Source organism: Diabrotica virgifera, chromosome 1, assembly GCF_917563875.1.
Source record: "Diabrotica virgifera virgifera chromosome 1, PGI_DIABVI_V3a".
In the NCBI taxonomy this organism is placed as follows: Eukaryota; Metazoa; Arthropoda; class Insecta; order Coleoptera; family Chrysomelidae; genus Diabrotica; species Diabrotica virgifera.
In genome coordinates this window covers 313,564,965-313,578,761 of record NC_065443.1, presented here as the reverse complement: position 1 = coordinate 313,578,761, position 13,797 = coordinate 313,564,965, and the positions used below count along the sequence as shown (strand labels likewise).

The window sequence follows — 13,797 nt, the reverse complement described above, 5'->3', positions numbered from 1 at the left end:
ACAGAGAACTTTAATTTCATTGTTCCTCATTCTGTATCCTGTTACTTTGTTGGCGCTCTTTATGACTTTATCCATGAATAGGTTTAATAGTATAGGACTTAGTGAATCCCTCCAGAGGTGTAACCAGGATGACCCTAAGGAGGGGGGGGGTTACATCTACTTGAAAGTCTCTGTGGGTATGGAATAACAATGGTTTTAAGCGTATAGAGCTCAAAGTACATCCAAAAGGAGGGGGGTTATAACCCCCAAAACTACCCCCTGTTTACGCCTATGAATCCCTCTCTTATACCATTGCCTGTAACTATAGGTTCCGTAACTTGTCCATCTAATATAACTTCTATCTTGTTTTGTTGATAGGCGAAAAAAATTGTAACTTTTTTTGCGAACTTCACACCCTAATACAATATATCGGATCTTACCAAATGAAATCTTTAATTTTATAGTTTCAAAAATACAGGACACCACTTTATACTGGAAGTGGCCAGCTAGATCACCAAATATTAGACCGTTGGAATTCTTTTTGTGGGATTAGGAGTAAAAACTTTAAATGTAGTTAAGAAGACTTTAGTTAGAACATACTATGCTACAGGCAAAAATTAGGCAAAGTATTGTAAATTGACCGAGCTAGACTTAAACGAATCACTCTTTATATTTACCTATACAGGGTGAGGCAGATAACTGGCCTATTAGAAATATCTTGAGAACTAAAGGCAACAGAATCATGAAAATTGGAATAAAGGGGTTTTGAGTGATGATCTATTAAATGAAAATATTTTCATATCTTTGCAGCAACTTCCGGTTATACCGGAAGTTGCTTATAACTTCGTTTTTTTAAATGGGACACCCTATATATTTTTACATTTTTGGATTCTCTTTGATGTCTTCTTTCTTAAAATATGAGGATTTGTAATGTTATACAGGGTATTTTAAAAGATAATTACGTTTTTTTTAATTAATTTCGTAGCAATATTCACACCCTGTAGAATTGTAGTAGTTTGACAACTAAAACTCTACTTACGTTCAAATAATTTTTAATATAGTCTACTATTGTTAAGAATCATTAGTATAGCTAAATTTTTAATTTGAGTATACAGGGTTGGTCGAAACTCGGAATGAGTATTTTCTGAGTTTTCTTAAATGGAACACCCTGTATTTTAGTATTGTAATGAAATTATATTTTATGGTACTTTTTTATTTCTTAAGCATTCCCTATACCTAACTGCTTTAATTTGTGCTTAATTGTTAGTCGCACCAACAATCTTAACTACGTAGGTATTTTGATAGCTAAACCATTATTGGTAATTTTAAGGATCAGTCTGGATTAATATGTATTTATTTCTGAAAAATTATTTGTGATTAAATATTTTCACGGCCAACCTAATAAAATTTTACGTATTTTTTGTTGCAATTAATGTTTAGATTGAATCACCAATAACTCACAAATTAAAGCAGTTAGGTATAGGGAATACTTATAAAATAAAAAAGTACTATGAAATATCATTTCATTACAATACTAAAATACAGGGTGTTCTATTTAAGAAAACTCAGAAAATATTCATTCCGGGTTTCGACCAACCCTGTATACTAAAATTTCAAAATTAGCTATACTAATGATTCTTAACAATAATGACTATATTAAATATCACTTGAACGTAAGCAGAGTTTTTAATTTCAAACTATTACAATTCTACAGGGAGTGGATGTTGCTACGAAATTAATAAAAAAAAACGTAAATATCTTTTAAAATACCCTGTATAATATTACAAAATTTCATCTTTTAAGAAAGAAGATATTGAGGAGAATCCAAAAATGTAAAAATATACAGGGTGTCCCATTAAAAAAAAAACAAGTTATAAGCAACTTCCGGTATAACCGGAAGTTGCAAAGAGATGAAAATATTTTCATTTAATAGATCATCCCTCCAAACCCCTTTATTCCAATTTTCATGATTCTGTTACCTTTAGTTCTCGAGATATTTCTAATAGGCCAGTTATCTGCCTCACCCTATATATATACCGACGGAAATCATTCAAAAGTTGACGTGCCCCAGGGATTTAAATTTTTTTTATATATTTACAATGGTTGTTATCACCTATTTATTGTAATATAATATCATCCTTTTATTATCTTTAAGAGATTTTAATCTATTTCTTATTAAGATATAATCTAATTGATTTCTTGTAATTTTTTCGGTTATTTAAAGTGTTTTTGTCGTAGATAGTCAAATGTGTTCACCATAATAGTGTGAAAATCCAGAGTCTGTGAATTTAGAACGCAAAACGCACTTAAATGAAACTACATGATAAAAAAACCATATAATCAGGGTTCCAAATATGGAAAATCTCAACTGATAATAATTCATATCTGAATATGTTGAATAATTAACATATTTTTATGATGTTCGTAATCCAGATGAATTCGGCAACTTGGAAATAACGTTTCAGCAAGATGGTGCTCCTATACACTATTATAGTGCAGTACCTAAGACGTTACCTGGATGAGGAATATCGCAGTAAATGCATTTGACGACGAGGTTCGATAGAATGACCAGCTCGGTCACCGGACCTCACACCATTAGATTTTTTCCGTTGGGTACTTGAATTCTAACGTTTAAGCTACAGCACCCGACAGTATTGACGTTTTGAAACAACGAATTTTTGTTTAGCTTACCTCTTACTGAATTTTCCGTAAGTAACGTTTCCTCGTCGAGATGTACTATCCAATCGTTATCGCTAAGAATATTCACTCCATCTTCTAAACAGTACTGCAAGGCTCTGGCTTTGTATAGAGCGCCACTTTTGGTACGATAATCTGCCGGCACCACAACTTCTCGAGTCCTTCTGTGAGTCTCCAGACCTATCGATTTATCGGTTACCACTTCTATCAGAAAATTTTCCAAACCCGCGTCCAAACATTTGTTCATGTTCCGAACAACATTGTTTTTGACCTGAAAATAAAATATATAAAAAACATTATAAAACAAGCTCAACACTACTTAATAAATATTCCCATATAGGGGAGTGCATATAGATTTCCACTTCGTAAAAAATCAAACAAGATAGAACTTTTTGTAATTTCATTAAGAAATGTTTAATAAAAAACATATCAAAAAGTTCTACTCAAGAAGTGGGAGCTTCATTTTTTATTAAACAAATGAACTGCGAAGTTTGATGTTTTTTAAATAACTCCGAAAATATAAATTTTAGAACAAAACTGACTTGACCATTGAAAAATTCAGAAAAATTTTACAAAAAAAAACCTTATATAAAGAATTTTCTAAAATTAAATCTGTATCTTCTATAATTTTTTATTTATAACGCTAAAGTCACCCTTCTCACAAACATTGGCGCACTGTAAACTAGCGTATGGCGAAGTGCACGGTTGAGTTATTTTAATGTAATTCTTTAACTAATGGATCAAATGAAATTTTACAAATTGAACCTAAAAGAAGAATAATTAAGCTATCTTATGGTTATAATAAAAAGAAATAAAATGTATGGGCATAAGTACGGTGGGGGCGGAAAATGAGCCTTACATGAATTTTGTTTAAAAATGATTTAAAAATGTGTAACTAATACAATTTTTCTTATAAATCTCTCAATTTTGCACAACTTACCTTTCAAGCATCGTACTAAATGACGTTTCATTAAAAAAAAATCTCAAAAATTTAATTCAAATGATATGACGTCTTAAAAAATGTAATTTTTGAAATCTTCGTAGTTTTATAGAATTACCACCACTTTAAGACGGTATTACTCAAGTTTGAACAGATCTAGTAGAGTTTTATAAGTGCTTTTTTAAAGCTTAAGATGTAATCTTTAAAATGCACTAAATTATTTTACTTCAGAAATGAAATAGACTATTTCTTTTTGACAAAATTAAGAAAGATAACAAAAATGTAATACAAAATTCGAAAATTACCAGCTAAAAAAATGTTTAGGTATATAAAGTGATCAAAACTTTTTTCTGTAAAACTTACCTAAAACACACTTAATAATAAACTTCAACAATAATAAATGTTCAGCAAAAAAAATTTTTTTAGCTCTTATACAGTATGTCTGCGTAACTTGGAACCTATTGATAACTTTTTTAGTTTCAGTTTTACGAAAAAAAGTTATTCTTTATAAAATACTGTGCATCGTATATAATCTAAGATGCAATCATTAAATATCAAATTTAATGAATTTTATAAGAGGTATGTAAAAAAATATGAATTTCACTCAAGAGTAAAGTATCGTTAAATTTCACAATATCGAAAATTGTTATTAAGAAAAGTTGTTTGGAATTAAAAAATTTGTTTTAGTGTTCAATTACATCCTTCTAATTAAAATATTGTGAATAATAAAGGCACTTGACTCTTAAGAAAAATTCATATTTTTTACATACCTTGTATAAAATTAAAAAAGTTTAATATCTGATGGTTGTATCTTAGATTTTAGACCAGGGAGAGCAATTTATGAAGAATAACTTAGTTATCATAATTGTAATAAAATGATGAGTATCCGTAATTTGAGAAAAAATTGAAAAAAATTTTTGGATTAGAATAATGTAATTGTATATTTAAACATAGTTTTTAATTTCAAACAACTTTTCATAATAGTATTTTTTGATATTCTGAAATATAAAGGTACTTTACTCTTTAACTAAATTCATATTTTTGACATAACTCGTATAAAATTGATAAAATTTGATATCTGATGGTTGAGTTTTAGATTTTTGACTATCCAGAGCATTTTACGAAGAATAACTTTTTTTTCGTAAAGTTGATAATAAAAATGTTTTATATGTGGTTCCTAGCTACGCAGACATACTGTATAAGAGCTTCTGTATAAGAATTTTCAAATTGCAATGCCATATTCGGATTCAGTATAATCAAAAACAAAATAGAAACATATTTGATCAAAGTAAAATGATGAATTTAACGATATTTTTACAATTATTAATACAAAACAATTGTTATTGTTTAAACAATTAATAAACAATTAGCGGCCACATCCGCGAGTAGAACTTTTTACTTTAACATGTATATAAACTAACAAAAAAAGTTTTAGAAAAATATAAGTTTGTTTGAATTTTTCTGAAACAATGCATGTTTTCGTTATAATCGCACTCCCCTAATACTAATAAACAACAAATGAACACACTAGTCTGATCACACTTTCACACAACCATCCGTTTCTACTTTATATACAGGGTGTCCAGAAACTCTACCGACAAACGAAGACAGGAGATTCTTCAGATAATTTTAAGACAATTTAGCTCAATTCTCCCAGTCCGAAAATGCTTCCTAAGGGAGCTAGAACTCTTTGAAGATGGCGTCTTGTAATTAGTTTTTCTTGAATAACTCCAGAACGCTTCTATTGAGAAAAACGAAAATTGAGATAAAACATATTTATTTTCCAGAGATAAATCGACTCCATGCATTGCGAATTTCTAGTACCGGTCATAGGCGTCCGTTTTGGGTAGGGCAACATTTATTTTATCGCATACCTTTTTTATTTTTAATTTTTAAGCATTTTTGACTCTGGATTATTAAACTGTGAGGTACTCTACAACTAAAAGGTACTTTTGATTTAAAGAATTTTACATATTATCATGCCCGCACCGTTCCAGCACGTAGCGTTTCGTTTCCGAAAAATATTGATTTTGATGGTTTTAAATATGAACAATTCATACTGTCCGGAGCGTACAGTATCAGACAACTCTTTGTAAAATCAGGTTTTTCGGAGACTACGCTACATACTGGAACGGTGCGGGCATGATAATATTATACAGTAGCGTGATTACGGTTAAAATAATACTCTCGGTTGGTTTATACGAATTTATTTATAAGTTACAGACGAATTTATATTATACACTAAACTCAAATAAAAGCGCGCTCCCATTAAATAGCAAATAACGTTATACTTGATCATTCCTGACTTCGCCACCTAGCTATGGTGTGACTTTCCACATACCGCGCGTCAATTCCACGTATATCGTGCTTCCGCCAGAATTTTCTCGGCTTACGTCTCGAGGTGCTACTTGCGGCCGGTGATACATTGTTTTGCTACAATATGTAAAATCCTTAAGTCGATAGGATAAACCGTTTTCTAGAAAAATCGATTTGAAAATTTTTCTTTTTTTGAATTTCCAAAAAAAAAAGAATGGTAAGTGACTCGAATTGAATCGAAACGCAATCGTCTATTATTTGTTTAAATTTGACTTTCTCACACTAATGCCGCCGCACCCTGTATATAAATATATCTCCATCAGTCTGTTTCCGCCTTGAATTTAATTATATTTATATTAGGACTTTGATAAATAAGGGAAGCGTACAATGATAGGTAGTGTTTGTCTATTTCCTAGAATTTTTCAGCCAAATAGTGTAGATAACTGTAATCGCTACTTAATACTAGACCGTTATAACGTTAGTAAATAGTTATGATTCAGACGAGGACACTATTTCCGACAGTTTTATTTTAACGTATCTATAGGTTATCGGGTTATCGTACCTTATGGGAAAACATCCGGTCTAGACTTATACTTTAAGCCTTAAAAAGCTAAGAAATAGAAAGAGACAAGGAATAAAATTAATCGGAACAATTTTAACACGTAGAGGACGTTGCGGTGGCTACGTGGTATAGTAGAGAGATACGCGAACTTGAAGTAACCTTCTTTACCATTTGTAGAAAATCATTTTTAAGCCACGGTCAGATATGACAGATCTTCTGCTTTTGGTGTCTATTCGTTTCGAAAATTAGCTAAAAATAACTGGGGCTTCTTCTTCTTTAAGTGCCGTTTCCTTGAAGGTTGGTATGATCATCACTATCTTTACTCTATCTACCGCTGCTTTGAAGAGTTCTATAGAATGCATTTAAACCAGTATGTTCAACTTGTTATATTAACATGTCCTCTTTAATTATCGTCATTTTAAATTCCTAGCTGCCCAATCACAATATGTTATCTCTATTTGTCTTTAAATGTTTCCTGATTATATTTTTTTCATCGATTATTTTATATTGTATACATGTTAACAATGTATCTTTGCCTTCAATACATGTTCATAGAGACCCTGCTTTTGTATACCTGCTGCTACGTTTACTTTTTAAGTATATTGAATGTTTTGTGTTTTAAATGTTGAATGGGTTGCATATTATGTGAGTTCTTTTTAAATGAAATAAAAGAGAGACATGCTCTCTACAATTTGCAGAGCATCATCAGGTCAACGGTTACAAGTAAACTAAATGATACCGATAATCCGTCCATCCAAAATATCAGTTCCCTATTAAGAAAAATTGAGCAAGAAGGTATGATAGTGCAGCCTTTAGAAAGCATTTCTTTATCGGCATCAATTAGTTTACTTGTAACTGTTGACCTGATGATGTTCTGCAAATTGTAGAGACCGGTCATCGGAGTAAAACCATAAACGATTGAGGTCTATCTTGTATTTCTTTCGTTTTGTGTTTTTTAAGGCCCTGAATTTCATTACATTTTTTGTTTTCTCGAAAATATAATACAATGTTCCTTAGGTCTTTGTTTTTCTTTCTTATGTCCACATGTATATGTTTGTACATTACTTCTCCGTTTCACTCTACATGAATGCCTTTATTTCCATCATATCTAATATTTTCGCTGTCATCATGGTTTATTTTTCCGTGTTAGATATGTCTTATTTGAGGTATGGCTCAGTTACGTTTTGTGGATGTTGTTCATCAAACAAAACATGTTTTTCGAAATAGTTCGCGGAATTTTCTATTCTAGAAGACAATGAATAGGTAGGATTAACTGGAGGAGCTGTTACTGTAACACTTTGCTAACCATAATTTTGATATTTAAACACATGAGAAAATACCCGTATATCAAGATAAAGGCGAAGGTTAACAGTTTATAGATAAAAGAAATAGATTAACATCTAGGTCTTAAAATTTCCGTTGTGGACATAAGTATGTAATCTCATTATATTAGAAATACATACCTTAATTATAATACAGTTACTTATCAAACTGTTGAAACCTTGGAGTGGAAAAGAGAAATAAATAGAATTATTTATAGTTCGGTTTTATGTACAAGAGAGTAATTAAAGTAGCACAGTTTTCAGATACGAATTATAGGTAATCGATAAGCGTGCCATATTAGCTCAAAATGTAAATAAAACTATCTATTTGTATAGTTTTTGATTACTTTATAAATCTAAAATAATTTCATCGCCATACCACAATATCCGTATCTAGCTTAACACATTCTGACAAAGTTTGACTAATATTCCTACCCAGAGATCAGAATATAATTTTCAGGTTTTTTTGTGCGGTGTATCCGAATCTGAACTCAAAATTGCCAAATTGACTCTAGTTTGTGAGATATCCTAAACTAAAAGTGCAAAAATAGCAGTTTTGACCGTTTTTGAAATTATGTAGCATCGTAATATAATGTAATATCTCTCTCAGAAACTGCTATAAGCATCTTAAAGTATATCTCAGTCTTTTAAATTAAGTACGTCAGGTATACTAACCCAAGCTACCAGAACTCAAATCCATCAATTCCCTGGTTTCAATGGTTACATATTGAAAGCCAACACACATCATGCTCACGAACCTTAAAGCCTTAAGTTACAAGGATCATTCTTATTCTTCTTGTAGTGTCTATCAGTTTCGAATGTTAGCGACCATCATGACAATCTGTACTTGCATACTGCTGCTCTGAAAAGATTTGTGGTTATGTTAAACCAAGTACCTAGATGTTTTATCGAGGAAATCCTTCGTCTTTTTGTTCCCCGTTTTTCTTCTATATTTTCCTGTAAAATTAGTTGCAGCAGGCCATATCTCTATGTTAAGCTGTTGCTTAACAGCTGTTTTTCTTTGTATTATTATTAAAATGTCCTTGTTAGTAACGTGATCGGTTTAAGGTATCTCTAGGATTCGACGATAAAGCCACATTTGGAAAGCGTCTCAATTTTCTTGCAGGTAGAGTCAGTGGCGGCCCGTGAGGTAGTGCCGTAGAGCCACGGCACTACCTTGCTAACTATGCAGAAACATATTTTTTATCTTAAAAACATCTTAATGCCTGCTAATTTTTTTTGTGATTATTTCTATGTAGCGCTATGCACATCTAACCACCGACTCTGGCCACCCACAGCTGACCGGATAAGGGATGAAGATCATGAAAATCCCGGAGCCGAAAGGTATAGTGGCACGCCAGAAAAGAGAAAGATTGTATGAGCATCCTATGTAAGTGACAGAGATAGAGCGGTATTGCACTTTTAATATACGTTTAAATTGGACTCTCCGTGCCAGGCTCGAAATCTCGAAAAGTAGATCTTAAGATACACTGTTTTAGATATATTTCTAGTTTCTTTAGGCGTTCGCTTGACGCTATTGTGTTTATTATCTACTACTGTATTGTATATTTGTGTTTATACTCTACTATATTTTTTAATTTGTAATTATTAGTGCGTCGTGGTCGTGGGTGTCGTAGGTATATAAATAATATTTTGATTATTTTCTACGTTTAATTTATTTATTGACAATGAATCAAATTAGTATATTAAAAAACTCTTTTGGTGGTTTTTCGTTAGAAAAAAAATTTCAAAATAAAGAACTCGGTCGGCCTTTGCCCGATTTAAAAATTGAAAAACAAGGTGGAAATGGACAAAATCTTCGCTGTCGTAAGTTTAATAAAACTATTTATGATAAAAATAGCTGGTTTTGTGGTTGCGAACAAACTAATAAACTGTTCTGTTTTGTATGCGTTTTGTTTGGAGGTGACGAGATATGCGATGCAGTTTTGTTGCGAATAAAAACAAGGTTTACCTTCTCCAAACATTTAGTTGCTTCTCATTTATTTATGTCAGAGAAGTTTTCTGCTTATAAGGATAAGTTCCCGGAATCATTTCTTAATGAAACATGCACACAATTTTTATTTTTAAACAAAACTCAGCTTAAAACTTAATTACAAGTATTGTATCAGCGAGACAAATGATGAAGGTTTAAAATGTACATTTGAAGAAACTGTTAAACTTTGAAGTATATTAATAACCATTCCCATGTCAACATCTGAAGTAGAACGTTGTTTTTCAATGCTAAAACGAATTAAGACATTCCTCAGAAATACCATGAAGGAAGAACGACTAAGTGCTTTAGGTATGCTGTCTGCAGAAAGACATTTTGTAAATGGCATTGACAATTTTAATAATAAAGTCATTGAAAACTTTGCCACCAAAAAAGAAAGAAGGATGGACTTCACATATCGTAAACTTTAACGGTGATATTAAATAACTTTGTGCGTGTGTGTAAATAATAGAATAGTGTTATTTTTATAATTTTATAAATAGGCTCTAGAGACCATATCGTAACAACAAACTTCAAGTACATCAGCAGTGGTAGGAAGAATGAAACATTGACAGCATAGGATTAAAGGACGTGGTGGTCGGATGAGTGTGAGAGACGGAAGCTGATGCGTGATGACGAGCGACTGAGAATCGGGCAAAAGAAGGACATCGGGGAGAAGTCATGCCCTAACGGGCGATTCCACCCTGATGCCCTAGTATGAGAGGGGTGGGGTTTAGCTGGTCCCGGCCACATCGGAGTTACGGAGGGCAGGGAGGTCCGATTTAGGGCCAAACTGGTCGACGTGACACTGATGAGGTTTCAGCTCAGGAACCCAGCACTGTTGGAAATGTTTATCTCCGACGTCTGTTTGCACATTCCCCACCTAGTGATGAAAAAAACAAAAAAAAAAGTACATCGGCAGTAAATACTGGTGGTAAGTTGAGTTTTTTATTGTTAATTACTTAATTTACGGAACTGTTTTGATAAATTTTGGTCAATTTCTTGGCATCCCAAAAATAGTAATATAAGATAAAAATATCTGCACCTATTTTTTTTAATTTCTATTTTATATCCTTTTTGACAATATCGTGAAACCGTCACTAAAAATTTAGGCAGCTGCCCGGATTCTGGCACTACCTTCCTAAAGTTATACGAGCCGCCACTGGGTAGAGTCGTAGTGTCTGTTAGAGTTCACGATTCAACTCCGTATAATAAGGAATAAGGAAGACATCCGTGACTTCCTTCGTGTATAAGGAAGATATAACATCGTATTAGTAACCAGCTTTTTATGGGTATTGATAAATCATAACATTTGAAGAGCTTAGTCATTTTTTGAAATGCACATCTCGCTTTCTCTATCCTATATTTTCATAATTTTCTCTATCCTAATTTACAATTTTCATTGACGTTCGTACCAAGGTAAAATGTTTTTGTATAGGTGTATGGTTTTACTCTTTTTGGTAGATCAAGTTACAAGTATGAGTCATCCACCCCATTCGCTTATCAGAGTATCGCTTAAATTACTCTTCCATTCATCATAGCTATAATCCATGTATTATTGTATTCGTCATAGCCATATTTTTATCGTTGTCCATGTATAATAATGTGTCCAAAGTATTATATTTTTAGATAAAAAATCATTTTTATTATCGTATTAAATAAAACGATGTCAAATAAATAAAAAATGAGTCAATGTTTAAAGAAAGTTTACTTACCCATTTAAAAATAATGATGTTGAATCATATCTTGTTGATAACATATTACAAGATATATTTTTTACTCTTTTCATGTCATCGAAAGACCGACAGATAAAAGAGATGGTTTTATTACTAATACCAATGAAAAATAATATAGGTTAACTGCATTTGAAGCATTAAAAAACAAAATTATTACTTATGTATTTAGGTATATTTAGTGCAAACAGCTGATAGATTATTTTCACTTTTAAACAATTTAGAAAATACACATTCAAATATATCATTCCTGTTCCGATGCATAATCCTGTTTCTATAAGCTGTAATTGTAAAGTCTATCTAGACCAGGGCGCATCTGTAAAAATATTAGCACATTTGGACGTTGAGAGGTGACTCAAATTTTTTTGCAGAAATTGCTTGAAAATAACTCAAATAATAATATTTGTGTCAAACAAATCCCTCTCAAAAAGGTCCGGAACATTGTTTAAATAATCAAAATGTCAAAAAATGAAGGAAAAATTCGATTTTTTTCTTCGTTTTTTGATTATAACTTTAAAAGTATTCATTTCCGTGAAAAGTTGTATTAACATAAAAGTTGCGTAATTAAATTTCCTACAATATAGAATTGGTTAAAAATTTAAAAAATAGTCACCCTTGTTGCAAATTAGCAATAGTTGCGAAAAAACCATACAAAAGCAAGTACATATTCGCATTTTACGTTTTTTAACCATTTATGCAGCACTTAGGACCTTCATATTTCACCCAGAAAAACTTTATGATACAGTAAAAGAATACTGTAAATTTCATTAAGATCGGTTCAATAGATTTTGCAAAATAAATTTTTTCTACGAGCGTGCAAAAATGTCTACTTTCGCGCACGCATTTTAGTTTAGAAAGTTTCATTTCTCCGCACGCGTGTTACTTTTCCGCACGCGTGTTACTTTTCCGCACGTGGTTTTTACTTTTCCGCACGCGTGTTAATTTAGATATGTTAATATGGTCTTAAAGTAATTGTAATACATGCAATAAACTAATATTTAGATATTATTTACTAATTTATTTCAAATATATCTTATTGTGTTCCTGTTTTAATGAAATTAACGCGACAATTCGATGAAATAAAATTATTTTGACATAATATTCGAAAGTCAAATCGGTAGACAATAACAGTCGCTTTGAATCATCGTCATGGAAACCAAGATCGTCGTTATGCTAACTAATTATATTGAAAGTTTGGTTTTGAAAACCTTGTCAAAGAATTAATTTGTGTATTTTCATATTAATTAAATTAATTGATTAAGATTTGGTAATTTTTTAAAGACTCTTAGAAAAATATTGTTCCTAACTCTTTCAGAAAGTCTCTTTTCCGCACTCGACTGCTTGCCGAACTCCCGCTTCGCGTCGTTCGGCAAACTGCAGTCGCGTCCAGAAAAGAATGACTTTCTGCACTTGTTAGGAAAATAACTATTGCAATCCAGCTTTCGCAAAAAAATTCATTTTTTCAAAATGTTATAGGACTGAAAATAAAGCAGATAGCAAGTTGTTTTTTTTTTGCTTATATAAGTGTACTGTACCTTTCATTTGCAATTTTCAAAAATAAAATCGATTAACTACCACGGCGTCAGGAATTTTTTTAAATAAACATTAATTATTGGTGCTGCGCGCAGGACAGCGTATAGTTTGCTCTGATTGGGCATTCCAATGACCTTTGATAATGATTGATACATTTTAAATATTTTTACATTTCGATATAAATAAATAAATTTGTTTATTGCAAAATAAAAACACATACTCTATCCTTTGAAATAACACTTTTTTTTAGCAAAAACTTTCTTTGTTCATATATTTTAACTTAGAGAATAAAAGTTTATTATTTTTAAACATATGCAATTGTTTAAACAATATTTTACAAACAGTAATAAAATTAGTTTGATTTTTGTGGAATTAAAATATTAAAATACAACAAAATATTGAGTAAGAAAATAATATATTAGATAAAGATTGGAAGAAATTTTGGTGAAAATCAACTTGTGTGAATCGAACACCTCTGTCCTGCGCCTAGCACCAATAATTAATGTTTATTTAAAAAAATTCTTGACGCCGTGGTAGTTAATCGATTTTAATTTTGAAAATTGGAAATGAAAGGTACAGTACACTTCTATACGCAAAATAATTCCAACGTGCTATCTGCTTTATTTTCAGTCCTGTAACATTTTGAAAAATTGAAATTTTTTTGCGAAAGCTGGATTGCAAAATTTATTTTGCAAAATCTATTGAACCGATCTTAATGAAATTTA

The 13,797-nt window shown here is 31.4% G+C and overlaps 1 protein-coding gene across 2 annotated transcripts in view; it reads right to left on the bottom strand.

Moving 5' to 3' along the window:
• The window catches only part of LOC126886275 (beta-1,4-mannosyltransferase egh), a 65,644-nt gene that overhangs the window by 22,768 nt on the left and 29,079 nt on the right, over positions 1 to 13,797 (bottom strand). For both annotated transcript variants that reach the window (XR_007698566.1, XM_050653146.1), the window contains exon 2: positions 2,671 to 2,947. Coding sequence is in view for 1 of the 2 variants with exons in the window: in XM_050653146.1 (XP_050509103.1) it covers positions 2,671 to 2,947 (277 nt within the window). In the remaining variant the exon portion in view is untranslated. The remainder of the gene's footprint in view (positions 1 to 2,670; positions 2,948 to 13,797) is intronic.